This window comes from Motacilla alba, chromosome 1 (genome assembly GCF_015832195.1).
Source record: "Motacilla alba alba isolate MOTALB_02 chromosome 1, Motacilla_alba_V1.0_pri, whole genome shotgun sequence".
Lineage (NCBI taxonomy): Eukaryota > Metazoa > Chordata > Aves > Passeriformes > Motacillidae > Motacilla > Motacilla alba.
Window position 1 is genome coordinate 92940693 of NC_052016.1, and position 27032 is coordinate 92967724.

General features: G+C 43.6%; 1 protein-coding gene across 1 annotated transcript in view; it reads left to right on the top strand.

Moving 5' to 3' along the window:
• The window catches only part of ATP10A (ATPase phospholipid transporting 10A (putative)), a 111534-nt gene extending 107877 nt beyond the window's left edge, over nucleotides 1-3657 (top strand). The window contains exons 18-21 of the mRNA XM_038132825.1: nucleotides 859-939; nucleotides 1030-1134; nucleotides 1480-1667; nucleotides 2364-3657. Coding sequence (XP_037988753.1) covers nucleotides 859-939; nucleotides 1030-1134; nucleotides 1480-1667; nucleotides 2364-3069 — 1080 coding nt within the window. The 3' untranslated portion in view covers nucleotides 3070-3657. The remainder of the gene's footprint in view (nucleotides 1-858; nucleotides 940-1029; nucleotides 1135-1479; nucleotides 1668-2363) is intronic.
• Nucleotides 3658-27032: the final 23375 nt, after the last annotated feature.

Below are 27032 nucleotides of genomic sequence, written 5' to 3' on the forward strand. Positions count from 1 at the left end.
GTTTTGAATGTCTCCAACACTGGAGATTCCACAATCCCTCTGAGCAGCCTGATGCAGTAATTAATCATGTTAGTTCAGGAGGCCAGGTAACACCTTCATTCTTTCTAAGCATCTTTCCATTCCCATTTTTAGTCTGTCATGATATTTTCCACAAAAGGAAGAAGACCTGATCAACCCAGATGCTGGAGATGTAAAATATATACCAAAATTATATAAACATTTTTCCATTTATAAACTATTTTTCCTTATAGCTAGGTGCCTTATATGACCATCCATATCCCTGCAATTGTATATTTCTGTAAATCAAAACATTAGTTTAATATTGTTTTTTAGCAAGCAATTTTATGCACATACTTAGAGATATGTTTATATATATATATGTTTTATATAAATATTTGTAGCATATATTGCTGCATGAATTGCCACTAAAGACCTTTGTTGTGAATTTTCTCTAAGTACATGTGCATTATTGTTTTCTCTTCTGCCAATAAATGTGCTTGTGCTTATGCTTGTGTGATGTAGAACCCATTTATTCATGTACATTAGTGGTCTGACTGTAGTGCATAAAATAGGGCACTTTCATAAATGTTTCCTGGCCTGAGCATCAGATTAAAATTACATCCTCTGAAAAAACAATCAAAAAAAAGAGGCAAAATACTTTCATCCCAGAACAGAGTGACTTGCAGGTAGACTGTTCATGCTTCATCCCCCAGGATAGCTAAATGATTGACAAAGTTATGAAGCTATTTTCCCAAGCCCTTAAAACTGCCCTTGAAATATCCCCCTCAAAATACCTATCCTGGCCGATAGGATCTTCATTATGATCTGATTGTCTTAATGTTTTTTTTAATGACACAGGAGTACCAACCACACATGTTTTGGATGAACATGATTGATGCTATGTATCAAAGCCTGGTTTGCTTCTTCATCCCCTATTTTGTAAGTGTTTGGTTTAAGCCATTCTATTTCAAGCATTTGGAGGAGAACTGGCAACACAGCTTGGGCTAAATTCTGTCTTCTTTCTTACAGACTTACTATGATTCAGAGGTGGATATCTTCTCCTGGGGAACTCCCATCACCACAATAGCTCTTTTCACCATCATCCTGCATTTGGCTATTGAAACCAAAACTTGGGTAAGGTACCCACAGTCTACATAGATGTATGTCAGCCACTGGCATGGACATAATTCTTCTCTTAGTGCCACCTTTCAAAAACATAAGGTGGTTGCTTCTTTCCCTCAGCACATTCTGTTTTTAGCAGGCATTTTAAAAAAGCATGGAAAGAGTTTTAAAATATGATCTGCAAACAGCTTTGTAGTGTTGTATTTATAAGAACTTTTAAATATACAAAGCTCTAAACTCTGCTATGCATGGATTTGACTCCAGAAATTAGGAAGTTTTAATTTAAGTCACAGCAAACTTCTCAGAATATAAAAAATCATTATGCTTATGTTGTTGATTTTTTGGTTTTTGTTCTAGACTTTTCTCCACTGGTCATCTTGCATCTTCAGCATCATTTTATTTTTCTTTGTGGCTCTGGTTTACAATGCTTCTTGCCCAGTCTGCCATCCTCCATCCAATCCCTACTGGACCATGGAAAGGCTGATGGGAGACCCTATGTTCTATTTCACTTGCATTATATCACCAGTTGTTGCATTGCTGCCCAGGTATTGTATCTTCTCTCATGTCTTTTTTTGTATGTAAAGGCACTTAGTGGTATGACTGGGAGAGCAAGAACATTTTCCACTCCCCATCTTTTGTTTTACCTAACAGCCAACTGAGTTTCTTTCAGCAGCTGATTATTTGAAGTCAGGTTGTCTAACCTATTCTGTGCTCCTGACCACAGGAACAGACCACAGCTCCTGGCCAAGGACCACAGGAATGGGATAATTGTAGACTGTTGGTCAAACTTCCTGGCCATGCAGAGGTTTGCTCCCCTGTGAGGTTTTCTGTGATGCTTCCGGATTCAGTCCATCCTCACATAAAATGCACAGTACCCCAGTTCTGATACTGTGTTGTGAACATACTTACTTACTTATTTGTAGATCTAGGAAGCTTGCTCTGCAGACTTATCCCCATTGCCGTTCCTCATCAGGAAAGATTAAAGACTGTGTGTGATCACAAGGTGGATCACTGACTAAAGATACAGATTTATTACACTGCCTAATTAAGTTACTAATCAAAATATTAGCACAGCATCCAGAACTGTCCATCTGCAAGCTTTCTTGTGTGGAGCATAGGAACAGCACATACACCTATCTTATTTTTCTGTGTTGTACTTTTGTCTTGGATGTTTTCCCTTAATAACGTGTTGGGTATTTCCTTCTTTCACTTCTTCTCACATGCCCGTTCTCATCTTGCAGATTCCTGTACAGAACCCTTCAGGGAACACTATTCCCAACCCAGCTTCAGCTTGGACGCCAGTTGAGTAAACTGTCCCCAGAGACTCGTGCCCAGCTTCTCACCGAGTTGAATGTAAAGGAGACAGTGTGTCAGACACGACTCTTTGCAGACAGCTTCTCCCCGAGCCTTGGCTCAAATGCTAGTGATTGTTACAAGGCTGATAACCAAAGCACTTCTTTGCCAACCTCTCCTCAAACAAGGGAGTCACTTCTCCGAGAGGACACAAAGGCAGACCATAAAACAGATCAGACTGCGGCTGCCTCTCCCCAGGGTGCTGTGTTGCGTGAGGAAAACAAGCTCCCCTCATCAGCAAGTGGTCTGGAAAAGTCCATGGGGTTTCATGAAGTTCAATGTGGCACTTCAGAGGTGGAGTCGTTGCCTGTGGGAACAACATTCCCATGGAGCTCAGCAGTCGACCAAGCAAATTTCAGTCTGTTGAAGTGGATCACATCAACTCCACTGTTCAGTCACATTGGGACTGTTTTGCAGGTGTCATCAAGCAGTTTACAAAATGAAGCACAGGACAGTATGTGTGTGCTTGGCTCTTCTTTGCATGTGGACTTCAAAGGCTTAAAAGAAGAGAGCTCAAATAACTTGCAGGACAAAATGAAAGGAACCCCAGCTGATCATTGTAAAAATGACAATTCTGAGACCACCTTTTTATGATGTGGGCCATAAATATATTTATATATTTTCTATTTGCACACATTTATAATGAGATTACTCTATTTGTTTCCAAAGGTGAAACAGAAAATCAAAGGTACAGAACGATTATTTAAGAATGTTTAAATACAGTTTATTAAGAGCTTTAAATATAAAAAGAAACACTTGAAATTTCCATTTATATTGTTTTATTTTTTCATCTCATTTTGTAAGGAAATGCCTTTTCTTTATTTTTCAGATGCTTCTCTTTTATTCTGACACATACTGTAAAAGCAAAGGATCTATCTACCATATTCAAAAGGATTAGATTCAGCAACAATTATTATCATTATAGGCCATTCAGTAATCAAGGAGAAAAAAACATGATAATAAAGAGTCACTATATTCCATCCATCATCTGCTTGCCAGTGTATTTTGTCACTGAGGCAAAGCTATGGAATTATTATTCACCTCTCTGTAAATGTTAACAATATCTTACCACCGCATTAATAGTACTGATATTTTATAAATGACACCATGTTCTGATATTGCAGCCATAGCATTTGATGTGTCATGATAAAACAATAAATAAATGACCATCCATATTGCAAAGTGACTTCCCAGTCTGGCTTTAATTGTAACTCAGCCCTTCCCTTGGAGTATCTGGTGTTTGGCTGGGCATGGCCTTACATCATGCTGTACAAAAAGCTTGCTGCTTGTTTGTAAGGAAGGATTTGGTGGCAAAGAACTGATGCCTCATGTCTGCTGTAGAGCTTGAGCTGGAAAGCCTGTGATCTTGGGTGCTGGAGCACTACCACAGCTACTGCTACTGAAGAGATCTGTTCTGCTTGCTGGTGGGGTGAAGGACTGGCAGAGTGGAATTTTGTGAGACACCTTTGCTGTTGTTTCAGTCAGCTTAAATTAAGTCCTTGGGGATGGGGAAGCTGAATGACCAGCTGTGAGGGTACATGCTAAGCACAGCTATTTGAGCCTGGTGTAAAGCAGGCTATGTCCAGTCCCAAAAGCAGGAAGCTGCACTGATTTCTGAGGTTGTCTCTGAGCAGACCTCAGGTGGTTGTAAACCCCAAACTGCCAGTGGTACATGGGTATGTGGCTGCCCTGTGCCAGCCTGATGGATCCCAGGGGCTTTAGCCTGGAATTTGCCATCAATTTTTCTAAGGCCACAACTTGTTAGTGCCATGCTCTGTGCCTGGCAACCTGCCTGCCATGTGGATTGCCTCAGCGTGGTAAGACACAGTACCTACCATCTGTCACTTGCTAATTCACTCAGGATCTTTTTTTTTTTTCAAAGATTTATATACACTGGCCTCTTTCCCAAAGGCTGAATTGATAATATGATACTTGAAAGTGCCAATGAAAGGACGAGATGAAAGCAATGTAAATAAGAGCAGCCAGCCTGTAAATATGTTACCCTCATGAAACATGACACATCCGCATGTAACTTAACTGCATTTTGGGATTAGAATTGACTAGGGGCAGGGGAAAGTCACTAAGGGACTCACTATTGCAGTCTCCTGTGAACAGCTTTTAGCATGATTGATTTGAAAAAAATGAAGCTGAACTTCTTCCTTTTACTCTTGAGATAAAGAGGAAGGTTGGTTTATATGGATGGGTTTAGTGGAGGAAAGCACACCTATTGACTCATTTATTACTGGCTGAAAACATGCAGGCACTCCTCTGCTACATATATTGTGATAGAAATGGGGCAGTTCAAGTGGCCACTCAGTTTCCACAAAGGCAGGTGAGCATCTGCCCTCTCAGTGCCAACACGAGCCAAGAGTGTGGGTCTTGGCACACCCCCCTGAAGCAGGGCAGATGCTGTGCTGTCCACAGCACTCTCCACTCACTGGTGAGGAGCCTGCAGGATTCGGCTCAGCTGTAGAAACCTCCTTTGCTAAGGTCTCTAGCTGAAGGAGACAGCCCCCTGGTCAGGTATCTTTGCTTGCTCTACCAGCCTGCTTGGTCTTGGTAGTAACTGTTGGGATGACTTTGCAGGTAATTGTTTTGCAAGGTTAGCTGGTTGTATTTAACACATCCTGTGCAGAGATTGCCACTGTAAATAAACTCATCTGTGTGGAGATTTGTCTTTTAATGTCAGAGGAGAAGTCAAAGGACACTTTGAAACGTGTAAATGTTGCCATCTAGTTAGAAACCATCTTCTTGTAAAACAGGATCTCACAGATACCAGGTGGGCAGAGTTCATAGGTTTGCAACATGTTAAATTCAGTCTAAGAGAGTCATGGGGTCATACAGAAGCTTGCTAGGGATGTTGCGGGTGTGTGCCCTCTCTCAGTTGCTGTAGCAGCCCTAACAGCCAGGTGAGTATCTCCTGAGCTTATTGGCTCCTCTGCATCAGGAGTCGCCTCCTTTTCACAGCAGGATTGGTGTCCCACAGGCCTTCATGGGATTTACTGGCAGCAGAAAGGGCTGGAGCATCACTAGGGTTTGGCTCAAGGCTGTATTCATTATACTCTTTTCACAAAGAACCTAAATTCATCTCTGGCCATGCCTTTGCAGTACAAGATTTAGTTGTTGTTTAGTTTAGTTGTTGTGCTTTCAGTGTTTGAAAGATTATTTTTGTAGGTAAGGCGTGGAAGGATTCCTTTGGGACTGAGAGGTTCTCATGCAGTGCCAGATAGATGTGTTAAGCTGCCACTGTGGGTGTGAGTTGTACATCTGTATCATATATTTAGGGAAACTGTAGATCTCTATCCTCAGCTGCTGTAACATCATAGCCTCTCCAGTATCTGCAAGCTGACTTACCCCAGCTGGGAATCAGGCCTCCAGAACTGCTCTATTTTGTTGCAGCATAAAATCTTTTAAAAAATCCTTAGAGACTTATTTTTAAATACCTAAGGTGTAAATGAATCCCTTTGTACTAAAAGATAAAATATCCTTATTGTGGCGCCAATCCTTCAAAAATGCATTAATTTAATCTTAAATAAACCAAATTATCCTGCTGACCTGAATGGAGCAGTGGCCTCAGCAGGGCTGCTGGTGTGCCTCCAGATAGGTAGGAAGATGTGCCTCACTGAGGCCAACGTGTGCCAAACCCGCACAGCCAACATGTGCCAAACTCACAGGTTCTTACCTGAAGGCAAGAACCAGGTCAGTTGGATGTCAGCCAGCAAGTTGCCTCCATTTTCTTTTGGCAGATACATTGTAAAATAATATCAGAAAAATGGAATTTAAACCACAGTTTGGAGGGGAAAAAAAGCCCAAACATTTTGCATTTGGAAATAAAATATTAAGCAAACTAATTATCTACATTTTAAATCAGTTCTCCCTTCAGCTGCCAGAAGACAAATACATCAAAGCATGTTACTTGCTGGGTTTTAGGACTTGTCAACATTTTGAAGCTGCTATTAATATTTGAAACATTTTAGCTAAATAAACACTAATTGCGTTTTGAAGCTGTATACATAGATTTTAATAAAATAGAAAAAAACTTGTAAAGTTATTCCTGTTGGTGCAGTTGAGCAGCTACTGTATCAGGCAAAACAAATCTTTAAATGCATGAGGCTAATCCACAAAAAGCATGCAACTGTTTATGAAAAGATTCCACAAGGCAAATAAAACAGTACCCATGTTTGGTCTTTTACCAACAACAGCCCCCAGTACACTGTTTGAAATATTTGCACTGAATTCTGCAAGCACTTCTGTGTCTGCTTTATGTTGGTGGCTGAAGTAGTCTGGATGAAATTAATGACTGAGAAGAAGAGAGTTGTGAATTAAGCATCACAGAGTTCCATACTTCTTAGTCTTATTTATGTGAACCAACATCTCAGTGATTTATCCATTTCCAAAATTCCTTCTGGATGTATAAAGATCTTTAAGAAACAGTCAGGAGTGTTCTATCAGGATGGCTCCCTACTCTCAGAAATTACATATCATACATATGCCAGGGCACTAGAACTGGGCATTTAACTGTCAAAACAGGAACAAAACAACCTTCCAGTGTTTTTTCCAGGCTTTTCCAGCTATACATCACTGTTCTGTGTGCCCAGTCATGAATCTGCTTGCCACCCTCCTGTTCTGGCTGCGAAACCACAGCCATACACCCTGAATAAAATTTCCTCAGACCTTTTCAGATTACTCAGAGACTGCTCTTGCTTCTATTACATGACTTCCTCAGTGACCTTGCATTGATATTGACTTATCATTTATTCACACCTAATTCACTGCTCAGGGCAGCAGTCTGTGCTTGCTCCCAGTACATCTCCTGAAGGCTCTACCCACTTAGTGAACAAGCACTGCTTTGCTGTGCCTTGAGCCACCTTTCTAGTGTCATGCTCACTTTTTGCTCCACTCCAGGCTTCACTGACTGCCCGATGCACACACACACAAGATATGGAGGATTTGAGAAGGTTTACTCGTTCAAGTTGCCATATGAAAGGGTTCTGCATGAATACTGGTTTCAATAAATTGAGATGTTCAGCCTAAAATAAACTGTCAGAACTGTGTGTGCTTGAATCATCTGGGAGTGACAATTTATAAAACATAAACATAAATCTGCGTCAAAATTTGAACTAAATAAATATATTTTTTAAAGTCTCATGTTTTTGCAGCAGCTGGTTCTTGATCCAGACTAATCTGTGCCTTGGGCATTTTTCAGTGCAGCATTAAATGCAGCCATGTGCTTCTGTAAGGGAGCACACATGGCAGTTCTGTAAATGTGGCTGATAAAGCCATGCACTGTGATGGCACAGTAACAGGTATGTGTCAAAGGCACTGCAGAAACCATGAGAAGCAGGGGCATACAGGTGTAACAAAGGAAGGAAAGGCACTGTTGGATGCTATTCAGTAGTCCCACAGCTGGTGGAGAAATAAGATCTTCAGAGCTTCCCAACTGCCTTTTTCTTGCCTTTGCAAAGGTTTTGCGCATTGCCCTCTCTGCTTGCTGGTGGACTTGACTCCATTAAGCTTAAATTTTACTGCAGCTGTACCACAAGCAAATTTGGTTTGTTGCTTGCAGCTGAGAATGGATAAGGGGTTGGAACTGAACTGATGCCGACTCAGATGGAGGTAGGTCAGCACTTGCTTTGCAAACAGGAACGTGCTGGCTGTGCCCTGGTCAGGAGTTCTCCTAAGCCAGGGACCAGGGCAGATCCCACTACTGGTCCGACAGTTCCTCCCTGTGTCGAAAACTGGGGCAGGAGCCATAGCAAAGGGACCCTGGTGCCCTCCCAGGGCAAGCAGCCCTCCACTGCTCATTAGACTGATACCACAAATTTGTCTGCAGTGTCCTGGTAGTCACCAGGAAGGGAAACAACAGATAACATGGCAGAGAAACTTCCTGCTTCATGAGGAACCTCCTGTGTCATTGCAGAAAATCCTCCATGTTTCTCTCTCATGCTCTCCAATAGGAATCTTGGCCATGGGGAAGCCCCCAGGATGGTTGCACTTCCTGCAATGGAAGATGCTATGGGGAGTCCTCTGCTGCCTCCTGAAGGGGCCCCTGAAGCACCTGCACTGAGGCCACTGCTCCAGTGAGAGGCACCTTTGCCAGTGAGCTCCATTGCTCACCCATGTGCCTCTCCCTGAGGGTCCTTTCTGCAGAAGGAGACTCTGTGTGGTCGCAGCCCACATATCTTCAGCTGAAAGATGCAACAGCAAAATGTTTTGCCCTGGCTTAAGAGGTATTCAACAGGTAAAGATTTACCAACGTCTCTGGGTCTGGACACCCATATCCAGACAAGGGTTTTCCAGCTGTCCTGGGCTGTGAAACCCTGTAGTGTATCACACACTCAAGGAGATCATGGTGCTTTGTGTGCTTTAAAATTTCCTGTGGTTTCCTGGGAGCCTGACCACCCCTAAATCTCAAAATCTGGAATTAGAAGCTACTGTTGAAAATGGCAACAGTGCCATGAGGACTATATTTTATTTACACAGAAGAAGAGCAGTTGAAAGAAAATACTAATTTTTAAGGAAGGTTTTTCTATATAACTGCATAAGGAATTATCTCTATTTTGAGCAGCAGCTTCCATGTGGCTTTAAGTACAGATATTTGCCCTGTGCAATAATGTCTCCCTTGATACATCAAGTGCAGTGCTACATAAATCCTTCCAAGATGAGATTTAGCATATCCTCGCCAGCGCGGGCAAAGACAGCCGGGTGCTGCAGCCAGCTCTGCTGCTGGAAGGACTTTAGTTGGGTCAGCTCTAAAAGTCCTGTTTTATCAGCTCATCCTGCCTAGTGCCTGTCTGTGATGTGGCCCTATGCAAGGTACAACTAAACAAGAATCTTCTGAAAAGCAGGTTAGAGGCATCAGCATTTAGCTTGCTCATGGCTTTTGCAGCATGGAAACACAATGCATGGAAATAGTCTGTTAGTGAACACAAAATGCTTGAAAGAACCTTCTGAGAGACTTGGAAAAGTGTCAGTGAAGAGCTGGCCAAGGTGAATGTAAGCTGCTCAAACTGAGTGGAGTGCCCATTCCCTCCGTAAGGAGACATGCTGGAACTTAAATTCCTCTTCATTATCTGGGCAGTTGCCCTAGCCAGGACAGGGTACAGGTTTCCAGAGGCAGTGTTGATTCAGAGCTGAACCAAGGGGCCTCTCACTTTGGCCCCACAACCCCTAAACACAGCACTACTGTAGCTAAAGTTAGCTTTTCCTGGCCCAAAATTCCCCATGGTATATTGCTGGTGTTTGTTCACCACATTTCCCAAAAGCTGCACAGTTTTAAGTCTCCAGTTTATTCCTGGACCACCCATTTTATGTGCATGAAGGCACTGAATCGTCCCTGCAGCCAGACTTGCTTGAATACACTTCCTACCTTTTCACCCTTCCCCATTTTCCCTCCCAAAACACAATGCCCACAAAAATCTACTTGGACTTTCAGAAACCCAAACCACAACAGAGGTATTGCTCACCATTAGCACGCCTAGAAACAAAGCAGAAATGTGCTAATGAGAACAGCAGTATGCCTCTTGTTTAAGTAGCATTTTGGCTGACACATCCTTCACACCCTCCACAACTGCCCACTGAAGGGCCTGATGCTGCTTCTTATCCCATTCTTTATGTGCAAATGCCTGAAAACTTGAGAGCAAGAAGGGGGATATTGAGCTTTTGACTTTAAAAACCAGAAAATGCAAAGCTCTTCCTTTTTTTTTTTTTTTTTTTAATCAAATTGCTAATGAAAATGTGGGGGTTATATTTACAAAAAAACCAAATTACCAACAAACTCTCAATCAACCATGTGTACTGTTAGAGCTGCATGAACCATTTTTATCCCGAGTGGGCTGGGTGTTTGCAGTTTGTAAGATCCCTGTCATTTTGCAGACACAATTAACTTCCTAGCTGGATTGTTTTGCTTAACACTCAAGAACTCAATAAAACCATTCTAGCTAAAAGCTCTTTGTAAGATGATGGAAATAGAAAGTTTGAGTTGGCATCATCTGGAAACTGAGGGCAAATGATGACATCATGGGAGGCATTACAGGCAAAGATTCCACTCCCCTGGGGGCCTATGGAAATTACCTGTCAGTATTAGGTACCAAGACCTGCAGTTCATCTGAAGTTTTCTGAGTTTTGAAGACTAAGAGTGAATTAATTCATTAGATCCAAAGGTACCGGTGGTCTCTGCAATCATCAAAAACAGGTGGCAGCATTTCCTGTCCATTTCTTTCAGCAAGGCCCACAGCGCAAGGAAGTCAGGCTCTTGGATTATTCAGTGCTAAAGAGAGAAAGAAAGATGTCAGCTTTTCCAAAAATACCCCATGTGCTTTCATTGCTTTCAGTTGGCTGCTGTTGTAGCCCACCAGCAACCGCCCTCTTGCCAGATGGCTCCTGCTCATCCAGGACTGAAGTCGAGCAGTGACTCCTGTCATGAGGTTTTGGGGACACATCAAACGATGAGAGGTCTCAGTGGATACCTCTACCCCTACCTGTCCCCAGGAAGAGGTCACAGCGGCAGTGGGGGACTGTCCCAGTCCTCTCCCACACCCTAGCAAATCTGCACCTTCCTCACTGCACATTCCCCTCCAGAGGCAGCAGCACAAGCAGAGGAAAGTCATGTCCAAATACATTTCCAAACTAGCACCCATGGACCATTCTCCTCCCCACAGCTCCCTGTTCTCATCCTAGTCTCATATAAACATTCACTGGGATCTTGCTTCAGCCAATTTTACTTCTCCACATAGCATTAGCACCATTTCATCCCATGTACTCCTGCCAGGGTTTGCTCTTCGTCCTGGGGGCCCTTTAGAAAAATAAAATACAAAATATCCTATTTTTGGGAGGGGCGACTGACAAGGGACAGCTCCGGGACACAAGCATCAGGAGGTGCTTTACCATGTGAACAATTTTACAGGGACAGGTGCTCCATCAGTATTTTCCATTCTGAGGAATGTGCAGAGAAAACCTGCTTTAAAAATTAATAGGATTCATCCCATCTCCTTTGCTTCTGCAGCGCTGCTCTGAGTGTGGAATTTCTCCTGCCTGGCAGCCCTGTGCCAGAGACAGCTATTCAGCTCATCATCCTTGTCCATCCTCAAGGATGGGTCCGCAGCTGGCACCTCCAGCACAGTCTGGAGGTCACTGTCTCTGGCTGGGCAAGGCCGCGGTGACTCTGTGCTCAGGAGCTGTCACAGCCCACTGCTGTGTTTTGAAGAGGAGAACACTTCTTCTTCTGTTTTTCAAAGAAAGCAGAAGGAAACATGCAGGCTTCATCATGTTTAAATTATAGACTTTTGAACGCTACTTAGAGGTAATTCAGCGTTGTCTGAAGAGAGAAGCAATTTACATTTTCTTTGTTTGTTGTTTGTTTGGAGCAGGAAAAAAAAAGCCCCAAAAAATATTAGTGACTGTATTACCACACTGTAGCCTTTTCTTTTTAATCACCTGCTTGAAGTCCAAAAAGCCCTTGTATCTTTCTATTCCCACTCCTGCCTTTCATTTCCAGCCACTTGTTATCTTCAAAGAGAAAGTGCTCCTGCATAGAGGGAGGAAAAGAAGTTCACAAAAACCCCCTTGTATATTTATTTGAAAGCAATGTGGAGATTTTAAGCCTGTAACTAGGTGTCTTGAGACAACAGCTCAGCTTCAAGGGTCTCCAAGCAGGAAAACCACATCTTGCTCCTTACAAAGCCAAAAAAGAAAGAGTTAACTAAAATCTGTAATAGTTTCAATTGTACTTGCTTCAGATTTAAGGGAGACTTATCCTTAAGAGACTTGTTTGAGACAGGTTTGTGAAAACTATTTAAAAGGTCGGGATATTTTTACACCACAGTTAATCTGGAAAAAGACCATACTACATTGAAAACTGAGCTTCCCAAAATAGCACACACCCTACTAACTCACCCCATACCTAATTACGACTTTTGTACCACTCCCCCTCCCCCCATTTTTTAAGGGTGTGACTTTCTGGGAGAGCTGTCCCCAGCCCAAAGGCCCCGAGTGTCCCTGGGCTCTGCACGGGGCACACCCGGGGGCTGGGTGGTGCCTGGGCACAGCCAGTGCCTGTCCCTGTCAGGCTGTGACAAAGCTCCAAAACAAACCAGCGCACAAAGGCAGGCTTGTCTGCTGCCCCACGCCAGTCACTAAGAGTTTCCTATGCAGGGTTGCTCTTTTCTAGAGCTTATCCTTGGCAGTGCAGGGCAAGCAGACGGGCTTTAGACCCAATAAAGAAATAACACGAAAGCCAGGAGAGAAAGAGTAATAGTGGGGGAGGTTTGGTTTTTTTTCCTATCATTAAAAAAGAAAAAAAGATGCCACAATGCTGCTGATTTTTAGTAAGGTGTTTTCTTTCTTTTCATCTCCTTGATAAACGTGTGGCTCCATAAATCTTGGCACTCAGCATTCCTCTGTGCAGCCCTTTGTAACCAAAGAGGAGACACATTTATCCACTGGCCGAGGAGTGAGCCATCTCCCTGCACTAAATTACCCCAGCACATACAGGCAGTCAAAGGCCACAACTGAATAAACAATAAACCACTCCGCTCACATTTGGCTGCCATCTCTGGATGAGCCAGGGAGGGCTGGTTGGGAAGGCAGCTCCTTTCCCCTGCACCAGCACAGCCAGAAAGAGGAAATGAATTCTGCTGCAGTGACAGGGCAGCAGGCTGTAGATGGATGTGATGGGATTCAGCAGGATGCTACAGGATGCTGTGGGGTGCCACGGGATGCAGCAGAACCTGGTGGAGGACAAGATGTGCTTGTGCCACAGATGCTGCCGTGGGCTCTGCAGGCTACTGGCAGGGCCAGGATGCCACCCCTGCAGAGGCAGCTGCCATCATCCCTGTGTAACTTCCTGATGTGTGGATAAAAGCCCAGAGCAGGTGCAGAGGAGCCGGGCACACGGGCCTGTTTGAGCCCCCTCAGTGCACACGTGCCAGGTTCACTCACTCCCTTGTACAAAAACCCGAGGGGGTTGCAGGCAGGCCGAGATGAATGCGTTCATGTCCCAGGCATATTTCTCATCTCGCTGGAAAGGACAGCACAATTTGACATCTCATTTTGGCACCCAGCAAGGCTTCATCTTGTATTTGCAGACCAGAGGAAATTTCCTCAAGGCCCACGTAAGAATTATAGACCGCACTGATCATCTATCAGACCACCAGGATGGAGGCGCCCTGCTTGTTTCAGCCACTGGGCCAGGAGGAAAAGTGACTGATGACTCCCACTCAAACAGTGAAATGAAACCCAGCAGGCACAGAGCAGCTTCCCACCTCTCATGCCACCTCCCACCTCACGGCCAAAAAGTCCCAACCACCTGTCCAGACAGAAATTCTCCTTTGGGAAGCAGCTAAGAGCAACAACAACAACCCTTTCTTGTCTGTTCCACATGTGCTTGCCCCAAGAAGGTAACAAGCTTGATACCAAAGCAGGATCTTCCATTGATTGTCAACTTGGCATGTGGCACAACTGAAAAAAGCAAAAAAGGCTGAACTAGACACACAGGCTGAGACTACCTTAAAAGTGACATTTTTATGCTCAGCATCCAGCCTCTGCATCTGTGGAGACACACACACACCCCTCCTCTTTTTACACCCCTGTTCACAATCAACCATCTCCTTCCACCAACCTGAGAAGGCACATTGATTGAACAATGAAGCTATAATTAGCTGGGGGAAGCTTGATCCTTTTTTTTCCTGTAACTCCACAAGCTACCTTAACTTGGGGACACTCTAGAATTTTTTTTCCACAGCTCATAAAAATTTGTATGTTTTTTTTTTATTATTAAACTACCAGCACTTTAATTTGCTTTCTCTCAAGTTAATAGATTAATTTGGGCTTGTCTAGAAGTGTCAGGTTTCTTTTTAATTTTATATTGGGTTTTGCATGGTAAGGTTTTGTCAGTGGGGGACTACAGGGGTGGCTTCTGTGAGAAAGTGCCAGGCACTTCCCCTGTGTCCAATGATCCATCCAGCTCCAGTTGCTGTCCTGTTGCTGTCCAAGGCCGAGCCCATTTGTGACAGTGGGATAACAGATTCAAGAATGGACAAAAAAACCCTGCTCAGCAGCAGCTGAAGCAGAGCAGTGAGAATATGTGAGAGCAACAGCCCTGCAGAAGCTGAGGGCAGTGAAGCAGGACAGGGAGGAGGTGTTCCAGGCACTGGAGCAGACCTGCCCCTGCAGCCCGTGGCAGAGACCATGGTGAGGCAGCCGTGCCTCTGCAGCCACGGAGGACCTCGTGCCAGAGCAGATACCCAAGGGAGGTTGTGATCCTGTGGGCAGGCCCCTGGCAGGACCTGTGACATCAGGGTCCTCCTTTGGGTCACAGGTCCTGCCAGCAAACCCGCTCCAGCGTGGGAGCCACTCTGGTGTAACCTGCTCCTGCAGGACTGCACGCCACGGAAGGGACCCACACTGAAGCAGTTCATGTGGGAAGGACTTGCGCTGGAAAAGTTCATGAAATACTGAGGCTGAGCCTGGGAAGAAGAAAGAGGTGAGGGGAAGCTGTTCTAACATTTTGGGTTTGTTCCTCATTACCCTACTCTTATTTGGTTGATAATAATTTATAATAAATTAAACTAATTTCCTCAAGCTGACTCTGTTTTGTTTGTGATGGTAACTGGTGAGTGATTTCTCTCTGCCTTTATCCTGACCCACAAGCTATTTTTTTATGTTTTTCTCCCCTGTGTCCAGCTGAGGAGGAGAATGATAGAGCAGCTTTGGTGCATACCTGGTATCCAGTCAGGATCAGCCCACCACATATTTATCTACTCCGTAAAATATCATCAGTTTTTTTGTTTCCCTAAAAAATATCCAAAAGAAAATAAATTAAGTACTTTTTCTTTACTTTGATTGCTGTAAGCTGTATTGATTTAGGAAGGTGCCAGCTGATTTCTGTGCTTTTTTAAATTATTGTTTTCTAACTGAGGTTCCTCTAGAGTTACTGGCCACAACACACCCCTGAGATAGATCCAGAATCCAGAACATGGCAGAGCATGACTACAAAGCATCCCACCCAAATACTGCTTTTAAGCCTGGCCACTCCCCTGTTTTTCCACTTTTCATTTTTTGGATGGCCTGTATTCATACTTGGTTATTGAAGGAAAACTTCTGCCTGAGGAGTGGATCCTTCCTCATGCTCTTAAAAAATGAGAGCCCTGTTTTCTTCCCTCCTCTCACTGTAGGAAGCTATAGCCTGAACCTTGCTCCAGGAGAAAATTCCCACCCTTCTGGGCAGCACTCTGCATAGAACAAAATGTAGGACCATTTTTGCATTGCCTCACCAGAGCTGCCATTACTCTTATGAACCTGTCATCCTCCTGGGCAATGTCACTGTTGGGGATACCCTGGCAGCATAAAAAAGGCCAGCATGGCCTGATTCAGAGTAGATTAAAAGGGATTTTGCTATCAGAAATTTTGACAGGAAGGGTTTTTCAAAGTATGGTCACTTGTGGCAGTCGGATCATCTGACAAAAGATAAAAGTTTTAGGGGGCTTGAGCTGAAGCACTGCCCCTCCTTGTGCCTGGGTTTGTCCTATTTCTTTCAGCCGCTGACTGAAAAGGATCCTTTGTGCCCATAAAAATCCCTTTATTAGCTGTGTGCTTACTTGAAGCTCTGAAAATGCTGCCTGGGGTATTTAGATCAAAACTACATCATGCAGCTGGGGAAGTCTTTGGGAAACACTGCATTGCTGTTTTTTTGGGGGTTTTTTTTGGCTTTTTGGGTTTTTTTATTTTATTTTATTTTAGGAATGGCTGTGACAGCACAGCCAAGAATTCTGCTTTCTAGGAGGGTGAGATGTGCTGGGGCCAGGGCTGTGGGAGTGAGGCTGCAAAGCCACCACGGGCCATAACATCAGGGGAGCTTCACAGCATTAGAGAAAACTCAGCAAAGGATTTCCTTCCTGAGGAATGATCAGGGCCTGAGCCCACCCTGGGCAGATGCAGAATACAAGGTGCCAAGGCTCCCACATCCAGACTGAAAAGTCTCTTTCCTTTCCTGCCCTTCTCATGAACATGAAATGCTTCAAAATAAAATAAAAAAAAAAAAATTAAAAAAAATAAAAAAAAAAAACCAAAAAAAAACAAACAAACAAACAAACAAAAAAAAAAAAAAAAAAAAAAAAAAAAAAAACCCTACACAATCTGAATGTCAGGGCTGCTGAAAGGATCAGGAAATAAGGGATGCACCAGGCTATGGAGTGCAAAAGCATGACCTGCCTGGGAGGGTGTCTGCTCCACACCCGAGGGGAAGTTCTGCAGTGACCAGCAAGAACTACTTCTCTTGGAGGAAGTCATGGCCAGGTTGCTCCTGCCCTGAAGATTTGGAGACCAACAGTGGGATAAGGATTTTTCTGTATAATACTTGCTCAGAAACTGAATACAGTATTTTGTATTTTCACCTTCCCTCAACCCCATGCCCTCCCAATCTCTCCTTGAGAAAATATCTCCAACGGTGCTTTAATGTATTTTCTTTCCTGGGAATCACTTTCTTCTTGCTGGCAAAAGGTGGGAAAATGGAGCTACCCTTAGTGAGAATGAGAGATTTTTAAACCCCAAATCACCACCCTGGGGATGTTTCAGCAGCTGTGTCTGAACACAGGGCTGAGGGCGCTCCCCGGAGCCCTCTGAGGATGTCACTGTTTCAGTTCAGTCCATGAGAGAAGTGCAGGATGAGGCCAGAAACCAAACACCAGGCAGAAATCCAGCTTAACAAAGAAACAAACTCTGCTTTCCCTGGAGCAGCACCTCACTGCCCCAAAATGAACAGGAATTCATGGCATGAATTGTCCTGGGTTTCTCTTCATGAAATAGTAACAGACAGGGCCATTTATTCTTGAGGTTAGCGACAGAAGCAATCCTGCACTTTTATTTGTGCTAAAAAAGCAGATTGTTTCCAAGTTTCGCCAGTTTCTGGTTGAAGTTTTGGACTGAGTCCATCACTGAGGTGTGAGGAGGCAGAGCTGAACTGTGCTGCTGCTATCAGTGGTACCCCGAGGTGGCTGCCATGCCCTGAAATGGCTGGAGTGCCTGTGCAATGCCAAACCACACAAGCCCTGTGCTGTTTACCTTAACCAGCAGCACAATCTCCACTCCTGCATGCAGGGCTAGGCAGAGATTGGCTCCACACCTCCAGGTTTCTTTCCTGCTTGTCCAAAATGCATCCATCCTGTGCCGTATTTCCTGGAGCAGAACTTGCTTTTGCTTCTCAACCCTGCTCAAAAAGCTGCTTAAGGTGAGGACAGTAGAAAACCTCTGTATTCCCTTTTTCCCCTTTAGCATTAAATAGAACACAAACAGGAAAACAGATTAAATAACATGCCTTTCAGGGCATATGTTGCATAATACTGTAGAGAGCACAAGCTTTTAAAGCAAATCTCTCCACTAAAATTAAAACAAACTGCTCTAAATAGCATTTTCTAGGCTCAGCGGGGGCAGGGGGATGCCGATTTCCATGCTACTCCTCTGCAGCTTGTTAGCAGCATTGAGAGACATATGCACTTTCCTTAAAAAAATGCAGTTAGGCAGTTATTATCCAGCCTTCAAATTATCTGGCAACCTGGGCACTTGCATCACCATGGCAAGGATATTCTGCACCCTCTTGCGTGCAGGTGTACAGAAAAGAAATAAATCAGAGTTTTATCTTTTTTTTTCTTTTTTTTTTCTTTTTTTTTTTTTTGTCCCAGCTCTCAGCACCTGGCCCTCGGCCCAAGGTACAGATGGGGAGGTTGGTCCAGAAGCTGCATGTCTGTGGTGCATGTAGTTATTTGTCAGTGGGGCTTGTTTTCATCCCTGCAGGGGCAATAATATAAAAAGCTGCATCGAGACTGAGATGAGATAAGAATCTGCAGAGGGCCTGGAGTCTTAGGGAGGCAGATGGGACGTTAACAGTTGGAAATGACATGGGGTTTTTCCAAAATCCACATGTTCCAACTAGATTTTTGCAAACTATGCACATCTTGCAGAAGAACCTTTCCCCAAAAAAAAAATTAAAAATAAAAATTTAGGGCCTTAAAAGTTTACCATGTTAAAGCATTAAACACTTAAATTTTTAATTTTTGAGAAGTTGATGGTAGCAGAAATCCAGGTACAAGTATCCCAAGGAGAGAAGAAAATCATGATTAATGAATGTTATTTTCAGAAAAAAAAACTGAATTTAGGGCTCAATAACATCTCTCTAACCCTGTGCCTTGCAACTTAGCAGGACCTGAAGCAAATACTATGCCTGACTTCCATTGCCTTATATCCCTTGGCCCAAAAACACCAAAGAAAAACTGAAGGACTTTCAGAGGTAGCCCAGTACCCTTAGCATCAGCATTTCTCTAACCTCTCCCTCAGTCTGAGACCAAACAAAGTCCAATGTGAAATCCTAGACAGAGTAATTTTCATCTCAGTCATCTTTCAGCAGAGACCCCGTGTGATTTCAAGGAGCAATAATGACCCATATATATTTTGATAACAAAAGTATGCACTATGTTTGCCCAACTAAAGCACTTTTGAAACCTCACTACTTTAAATTTAACCTGTGGAGAGACACAGGTTTTCCACATTTAACTGCTGTATTTTCACACAGACAGGCATTTTGTTCTACAGCAATCCTTTAATACTTTTAGCAACATTTAACTCATCATGGAGCATAATCACAGAAAACATCTAGTTCCTTGATGGAGATGGTAAACTGGAAGAAACACAGAAAAGGAAGGAGAAGAAAGGGGCTGAGCCTAGAGAGCTAGCCTAGGAGCTGCCAGCTGCATTCTGAAACTACGGATTCTGCTGGTAAAAGGTAAAAAGCAGAGTACTGGATTTCAGGGACAAACTTATGACTAAGAGATTTGATTCTTGATATTTGAGGCTACAAGTCCTGCAAAAATGTAGAGATTATTGCCTTTAGCAATGAGCTGCAGAAAGCTTTCATGTAAAAATGTAGCAGCAATTCCTTTTGGTACCTATTTGGTTTGTAGACATAGTTCAGAGGCTTTTTACATGGTTAAACTGCAAATACTTGCTCTAAAAATAATTAAAACTGGACCTGAATATCATCTGGTGCTCTGGGGACCATCCAGACTTCCCCAACCTGCCTTGTTTGCAGACCAAGCTCAATTAGATAGAGTTTCATTCACTTCATTATCTTTAAGGCAGAGAAGGCATCTTAAGCCCTCTGTCAAGGGGATGAGTGCTGTTGATCAGCCCTAGGTTCCCTGAAGGGCTGCAAATGTCCTGCCTCTGGGACACTGCCGGCTGGACCTCCCAGCTGAGCAACCAAGGTAAGCACTCAATAGGAGCAAGGTTTCTTATTTCAGGCGCACCCATCCTAGTCCCAAAGCTCTTCATCCTTTTTAAAAGGGTCTAAATGATGAGTATTACTCCCCACTGTCAGATCAGAGGATTTCCTGGAGAGGGTTTCCTTGTTAGAGAAAAAGGATTGTCACAGGCTTTGTGCCAAGGCTGGAGGACATCCCTTGGGCTGGTTGTGAAGTGTTTCCAGGATCTGCCTCAGAGGAGCATCAAGGATACTTGAAGGGATTCAAGGAAAATGCTGCACCCCCAGGAGACCCCCACAGCAGCGATTTGGCTCCCACCTACTCTTAGATGTGCAAATTTCTCCATGCAACTATTTATCAACCCCTCTTCAGCTCTACCAAGTTCCTTTGATTAGGCTGATTGCATTATATAGTAATAACCCTCTCCAGTGCTTTGGAAAATCTGCTCCAGCAGAGCTGTGGTTTGCTGTTGTCAGGCAGTGTAGGTACTGGAGAGAGGTACTTGCTTCTCTATTCATTGTAGAGGAAATCTCCGTGGTTCCTGTAGAATGAGAAAGTGAACCTTAAAGGAAAAGTTCTGTATTTCTGAGGATTTTTCTCTTCATTTAAAAAGTTAGTGATGTGAGGGCCAGCAGACCAGAGCCATCTGGTTGTGCTTGGGAGCTGCAGGGGCCAGCATGTCCATCCTGCAGTGTCTGAACTTCAGTGTAAGCTTGGGAAAAGGACACTCAGAAATGCCTGGTGTTTTGAGAGAGCTGCATGTGCCACAGTGTAGTGGCTGCCATACCCTGGAGGGTGTTTTGAGGCAGAGGCAGCTCCAGGGCAGGTGCAAGAGAGCAGCTACCCCAGGCAAGCAGGGGGGTGGCCTCTCTCTTTTAGGTCAGTCCCACTGCTCAGTTATGTGGTCTGTGCCTACAGATGTAAGGGCTTGAGCTGTGACAACCTGCAGAGACATGTTCAAGCTTCCCTGAACACACTTACTCTAACTTTTGTCCTGCCACTGCATTTGCCAAGGCATGATATCCCGCTGCTCTTTTTGATGTTGCTGCTGTGATCAGACCTAGGCTATCCATCCATCCAGACTGCCAGAGCCCCGTTGGCTGGTTCTAACACATGTTTTCCAAAGTACTGGAGAGGGTTATTGCTATATAATGCACTCAGCCTAATCAGAGGAACTTGGTAGAGCTGAAGAGGGGTTGATGGAGCTTCCCCAGGGGAAAGTCACCTGTGGCCTTACAAGCAAGGAGTGATATTTATTCACTCTACTACAAGACAAGAATAAGCTGTCTGGAGCAGATCCAAGATGACCTGCTTCACTACTAAAGAAAATGCATCGAATCAAATTGTTGCACGTGCCTCTGCTCCCAACCATTAGTGGGAATTAGCATTTCTCATGCAACCTCCTCCAGTCATTTTGTCTTCAGACACTGGCACTGGGCTGCTGAGCTGATCCTGCTAGCTGGCCTGAAGGTTGCATCCCCTGGCTGTTTTGCACTGTGGGAGTGCTCTGCTGCAGATGTGGGTAGTGGGAACCACTTCCTAATGGCAGAAGGAACTAACCAAAGCATGCTGGTAGAAAGTGCACCACAACACCTGCTGTCTGCCTTCCCAAAGAAAAGCAACCTTTCCCCTCTCCAAACATCCCATGTTGCATCTAGATGAGCAGTCCCAGAGGTGAGTCCCACTTATTGGATGAAAGCAGACAGTGTGGTTTTTGTAACTTACACCTCTGATTCTGTTACAGGAGAGAAAAGTGCTTTCATTGCCCGATTCTCACTAGTCTGGCACCTGGATTTCTTGCCTGTTGTTTTCACCAAGCACATTTTTTCAGTGTGCTGGGTCTCACCTGCCTCAAAGCATAAATACAGTTAAAGTGTGTTTCACAAAATATGCTTTCCCTACTGCTCACAAAAAAAAATGGCAAGGGGATAGTTTTGTCCTGGCATGTAATAAAACGTCAATATTTTTCCTCAAAAATTGCAAATCAAACTTGTTTTCCAGTCAACCCTCCTTTCTGAAAATCAAAAGCCTTCCTATTTCATAAGAAATTCAAGACCACAAAACCCTGGTATATTTTAAGCAGAAAATAGTATTTCCCATAAGGACTGGAAAGCTGGTCACAAGGCACAGCTCCCTTTTTCTTCTGTGGTACTCATAGACCTATGTGCATCATACATTTTAGGAGCAGGTAACCAGAAAAATGCACTGCATAATTCACATTTGTGGACATGTCTGTGACAACAGAGATAGTCTGGATTTCCCTCTGAGCCTTTCTGAGCTGCAGAAGGCTTGAGCCCATGTAAGAGTGTCTGAGGCAAGGACCCCACTGCTGCTTTGCATGGCCAAGTCAGAGCCCTTGATATATGATTTAATTTCAAACCCATGAATATATTGGGGGGGGAGTGTCCATTTCACACATTTATTTCTCTGTATTTTTTCAGTGTTTGTGGAAATAGATAGATATCATCCAGCTCTGGGAATATCTGGGATAAGACCCAGCACAGAAAGGACATCAGCCTGTTCGAGTGAGTCCACAAAAGGGCTTATGTTGATTAGAACATTCCTCTCAAATTGATGGAGTCTCCTACAGGAAAAGGCTGAGAGATTTGGAATTGTTCAGCCTGGAAAAGAGAAGATTGAGATCTTCCAGCACCTGAAGGGAACCTACAAGACAGAGAGAGGAACTTTTTACAAGAGTGACTGCACCAGGCTTCAAACTGAAAGAGAGTAGGATTAGATCAGATATTATGAAGAAATTCTTTACTATGAGAGTGGTGAGGCACCAGAACAGGTTGCCCAGAGAAGCTGTGGATGCCCCATCCCTGGAAGTGTTCACGGTCAGGTTGGATGGTGCTCTGATCAACCTGGTCTAGTGGAAGGTGTCCCTGCTCATGGAACAAGGGTTGGAACAAGATGATCTCTAAGGTCATTCTATGATTCCATGCCATAGGTACAGGTACAGGTGCAGGTATAAGTATAGATAAACTTTTTTTGTAGCAAGATTCACTTTTCCTCTTAGGAGATAGATAAATATGTCCAGGGATGCCTGACTATACCAGCCTCCAGGAAAAAAAAAAAAAACAAACAAAAACAACAACAACAAAAAATATATATATATATTCACATATACACATGTTGTCTATGTGTAATATTATAGGAAGATTAGTTTCAAGCTTCCTCTGTTTCATAAGTGCCTCAGCAGAACTGCACAAACAAGCACAATACAAGGATATAAAGGGTGTGGGAGTAATTTTTTATAACAGACAGTAACACAAGTAGCTGATAACAGCAAAAAAGAAGTGATTGCCTCAGAAACTGGAAGTCTCTATAGCTGAATGGTGCATTTTTTCCTTTTTGACCTCAAGAGCATTCAGGAGTAAAAGGTGATTGTCCTGCTTTGCTGTCTCATTCAAATCTGGTGCTGCAGCTGAATTTGAGCACTGAACCTGTGCTCAAGGATGCATTTCTCTCCCATTTCTGCTCTTGTTTGTAGACAGTCAGAGAGTATTAAACATTACCAAAAAAGGATGCCAAAATTAAATTCTCAGAGGAAGGCATTTTTCAAAGATTATTCATCATTGATAATAATGTCATCTAGTAATATTCTGGGGGAAAAAAAATCAGAAGTGTTTCAGCTGGTACCTGAGTTCCATGAATGCTCAAATTAAGGAAGCTCAGAAGTGAAGGGTACGTTATCAATAGTAATCATGTTATTAGATGTGATTGTTGATGAATGTGGCTGATGGCCTTGCAAATATTGAGTACAATGCTCTTCTTTTCCTTTTTTTTTAAAAATATATTTCTTGGCACAGATATCACTCTCATTTTTCTGAGCAGGTTTCAGGGCAATGTGGTCTCTGTGACATTGGCATGGTGTAATAAGGCCAGTGTAGCCTCAACAGACCACGTTGAGGTGCTTTACTCTCAGTAAGGTCCCTCCCACAGCCCACCTTGCTGTGCTTCTCTTTAGTAATGACTGATCCACTCCAAGAGAGCTGCCCACCAGATGATATCTGCTACAAATGCTAATAGAGCCCATGCTAAGCCAGTTACAGGACTTGGGTCTGTTCTTCCACTTCACAATGTCACTAAAACATAGGTAACAAATATTCAGGGGATGAGAAACTGCCCCTTTGCCTGTGAGAAGGGGCAGCACAAAAGCAGCATCCAGATAACTAGGAACAAAAAGCAAGGTCAGCTCCACATTCCAGCAGACATGCAATGAGCTGAGTCTGTTATCTGCTAAAGGGACTCTAGATGACTGTGCAAGATCTGAACTTAATGAGATAAATCCCACCCTTGGGAAATCCAGTGCTTCTTCTCTACTGCAATCACTCGGGCTCATGACTCGGGGGTTTTATGCTGCAAGTTCAGCATACTCTACCCTATCATCTGGTTCCCCACATTCTGCCATGAGTGCTCCACCTGCAAGCAGCATATCTCTCCTCAAATCTGCCTTGTTTAAATATTTTGTATAATTGGGTATCAAAGTGCTATTTACAAACAACCTGTGAGTTCTGCTATTGACAAGATCTTATTTTGAAGCTATTTTAAGATACAACTAAACATTTTTTTTCCTCAGAAAATATACACTTACAAAGATAATTATTCCTCCCCAGCTCTGAAGTGTGATAACACAAATTGCAACATTGCAAACTAAAATAATTTCATTAGGAAGATAAGCCATATCCATCTCTCTTTTTTCGGCGCTCTGAATGGCTTTAGCACAGCAATGAGGCATTTCTCTCCCTCCTCCCTCCAATCCAGCCACCAAGCATTCCACACACTTGCAGCTAGATCAAAGGCAGCCAGATGATTCAAAGATTTATAGTATTACTTAGTAAGGGCAAGTGCGAAAGTCAAATGGTAACTTCCCAAGAGACTGATTGCTCTGAACTGCAGCTAATACAATTCACTGACAGAGAGTTATGAAGACAGTAGTTCACACCAGGGCAAAGTAAAACTGCCACGTGGGCTCTGGTGTTATTACCAAAGCCCTACCAACACTGCTGGCAAGTTACCATTCAGAAATATGGTTGTTCTCAGCACCCATGGACCCCAGTATAGTCCACCTAAAGTTTCTAGGAAATTGTGGGGTTTGCTGTATTTTTCATGGGTACTGGATTTTTATAACTTGAAATGGTAAGGGGCTCTGTTAGGCATTGCATGACCATTTTACCCCTTCAAAGCCCTTCTGCAGTTCCATTGTTTACAACTCCATTTAATCAGTGCAGAGGCAAACTTACTGCATGTTTCCATGAAGCCAATGTATCTCTGTGGCATTTCACTCCAGCACACCATGGCTGGTGCCAGTCTGAGTGCATCTGCTGTCACTAAATGGCCAGCTTAAGCTGCTGGTGGACACACTGCCTGCACATAGGTCTGCGCCCAGCAGTGGCCTGGGGCTGTGCTTTGAAGAGGAGATACATGCCTCATTCCTCTTGTGCACCAGCACAGGGCTCAGCATCGCTGCACCCACTTCTGAGACTGCCTCTCCTTTCTTGGTCAGTCCCAGTTGAAGGCTGGAAGGGTGGATGGTCTCACTGTTTGCACCAGGGCTCAGCCTGCCCTTTCCCTTTAGGGAGCAAAACAGGAAACTCCTACCTTTTTCTATTTCAGTTTTAGGATTTTTTTTTTAGCAGGCCAGATGGAGAGGGAAATAACAGGGAAGGGTTGAACATTTTGTTTTCATTTAATGAGTTTTACACCTGCCCTAAGAGTCTGCTTAGGAGAAAAATCCTTGCAAGCTTTAATTTATACAGCAGCAATAAGGGAAGTTATGGGCAGTGGGGGAAGGGTGACTGTTGTAGCCTTTCTTCCACTTACAGAAATAAAATGTATTGAGATCATGGGAATGGCTGTTGTCTTCTGGGAGCTTTAATTCTCTGCAGTATCACTCAGTCCAGGGAAGACTAATAGCTGAAGGAGTCCTCCACTGATCACCTCATTACCCTTCAAAGACCATCGAGGGAATAAGAACCTCTGGAGGAGTGTGAACCAGCATTTCTAGGGAGACATGGGGAGTTTCATTTCGCTGTGACGCAGGTTTTCTATTTTCTTACAATAAAAAACAAAGTACCTTGATTTGCAGAGACTTCCCTGTCGTTCTCTTCACAAGAACTGCAGGTGCTCCTCTCAGCACAAAGCCACCCTGGTCCGTGTTCGTGTATCTTCATTTATTCTGGCCACTTCACATCAAATTCTTCCTGCTCACTCTTAGAGCAGTGATTTTTACACCCAGCAATGAGACAAAAAAAGGAGCCTCATCACTGAATATGTTTTCTCTAGCCCTGTATCCCTGGATAACAGCTATGCAAAACAGAAACCTATTTATTCCCTGTTGCTGCTATACAGTCTTTACCCTACTTTGCATTTTGCCTGAGAGAGTGAGTCACAAAGATAGCACCTCCCATTCTTTCCCAAATGCCCTCACAAATCAGACCCCATTTTCTGAAACAGAAGCAGATTTCCATCTTGGCAAACCAGACAATTTAGTGTCCTGAGGTGATGGTTTTGCATCCACATAGAGCTGGCACAAGAACAAAGGGGCCCCTTAAGTGTTCGGAAGGGCCTTAAGAGGGGCTCGAAGCATTGGAAGAAAAAGCTGTCAAATAACTGCTGGGACTTCTTCCTCACATCAAAGACATCAAGCTTGAATCCCATCTCACAAGTCCTTTTGCCAGAGGAAGGGAATGAACCCTGAGGAGTTCAGTGAAGGAAGCACTTACATTTAATCCTGACCTTACGGAGCAGAGTTAGACCATAAGTGAAGACCATTCAATTAGCATCTCATTAATAGATTGGGTGACACTGATAAAGGGAGGACCAACAGCTTTTTCGTGGTCTTCCAAGGTTAGCTGGGTTGTTTTACATACAGGATCAGTCACAGTGAGACAAAGCCCTGTACCTGTGACATTAATGCTGAAAGACAGTAGCATTTTATAGGGACATTCATACAGCAGGGATAGCCTTGCAAAAGGAAATGGGAAAAATAAATAAATGCTCAAAGCACAAGCAAAAATTAAGGAAGAGTTTTGAAGCACCAGGCTGTGTACCATTTATTCTGTTAAACATCCATCAGTGACTTCTCAATGTGACCTCAGCTGAAGACATACATTGCAAAACACAGGCAAGATTACCAATATTTCAGAGCCTACTCTTCGTGACAGGTTAAACCATAATTTCACTGTAATTCATTCCGTCGCTGGAGTTGCTGACATTTATGACTGTGCTTGGAAACGTTGACATACCCAAGGATTTCGCAACATTAGCTCTGACGTGCTGAATGAGTCCATTGGCTCCTTCCAA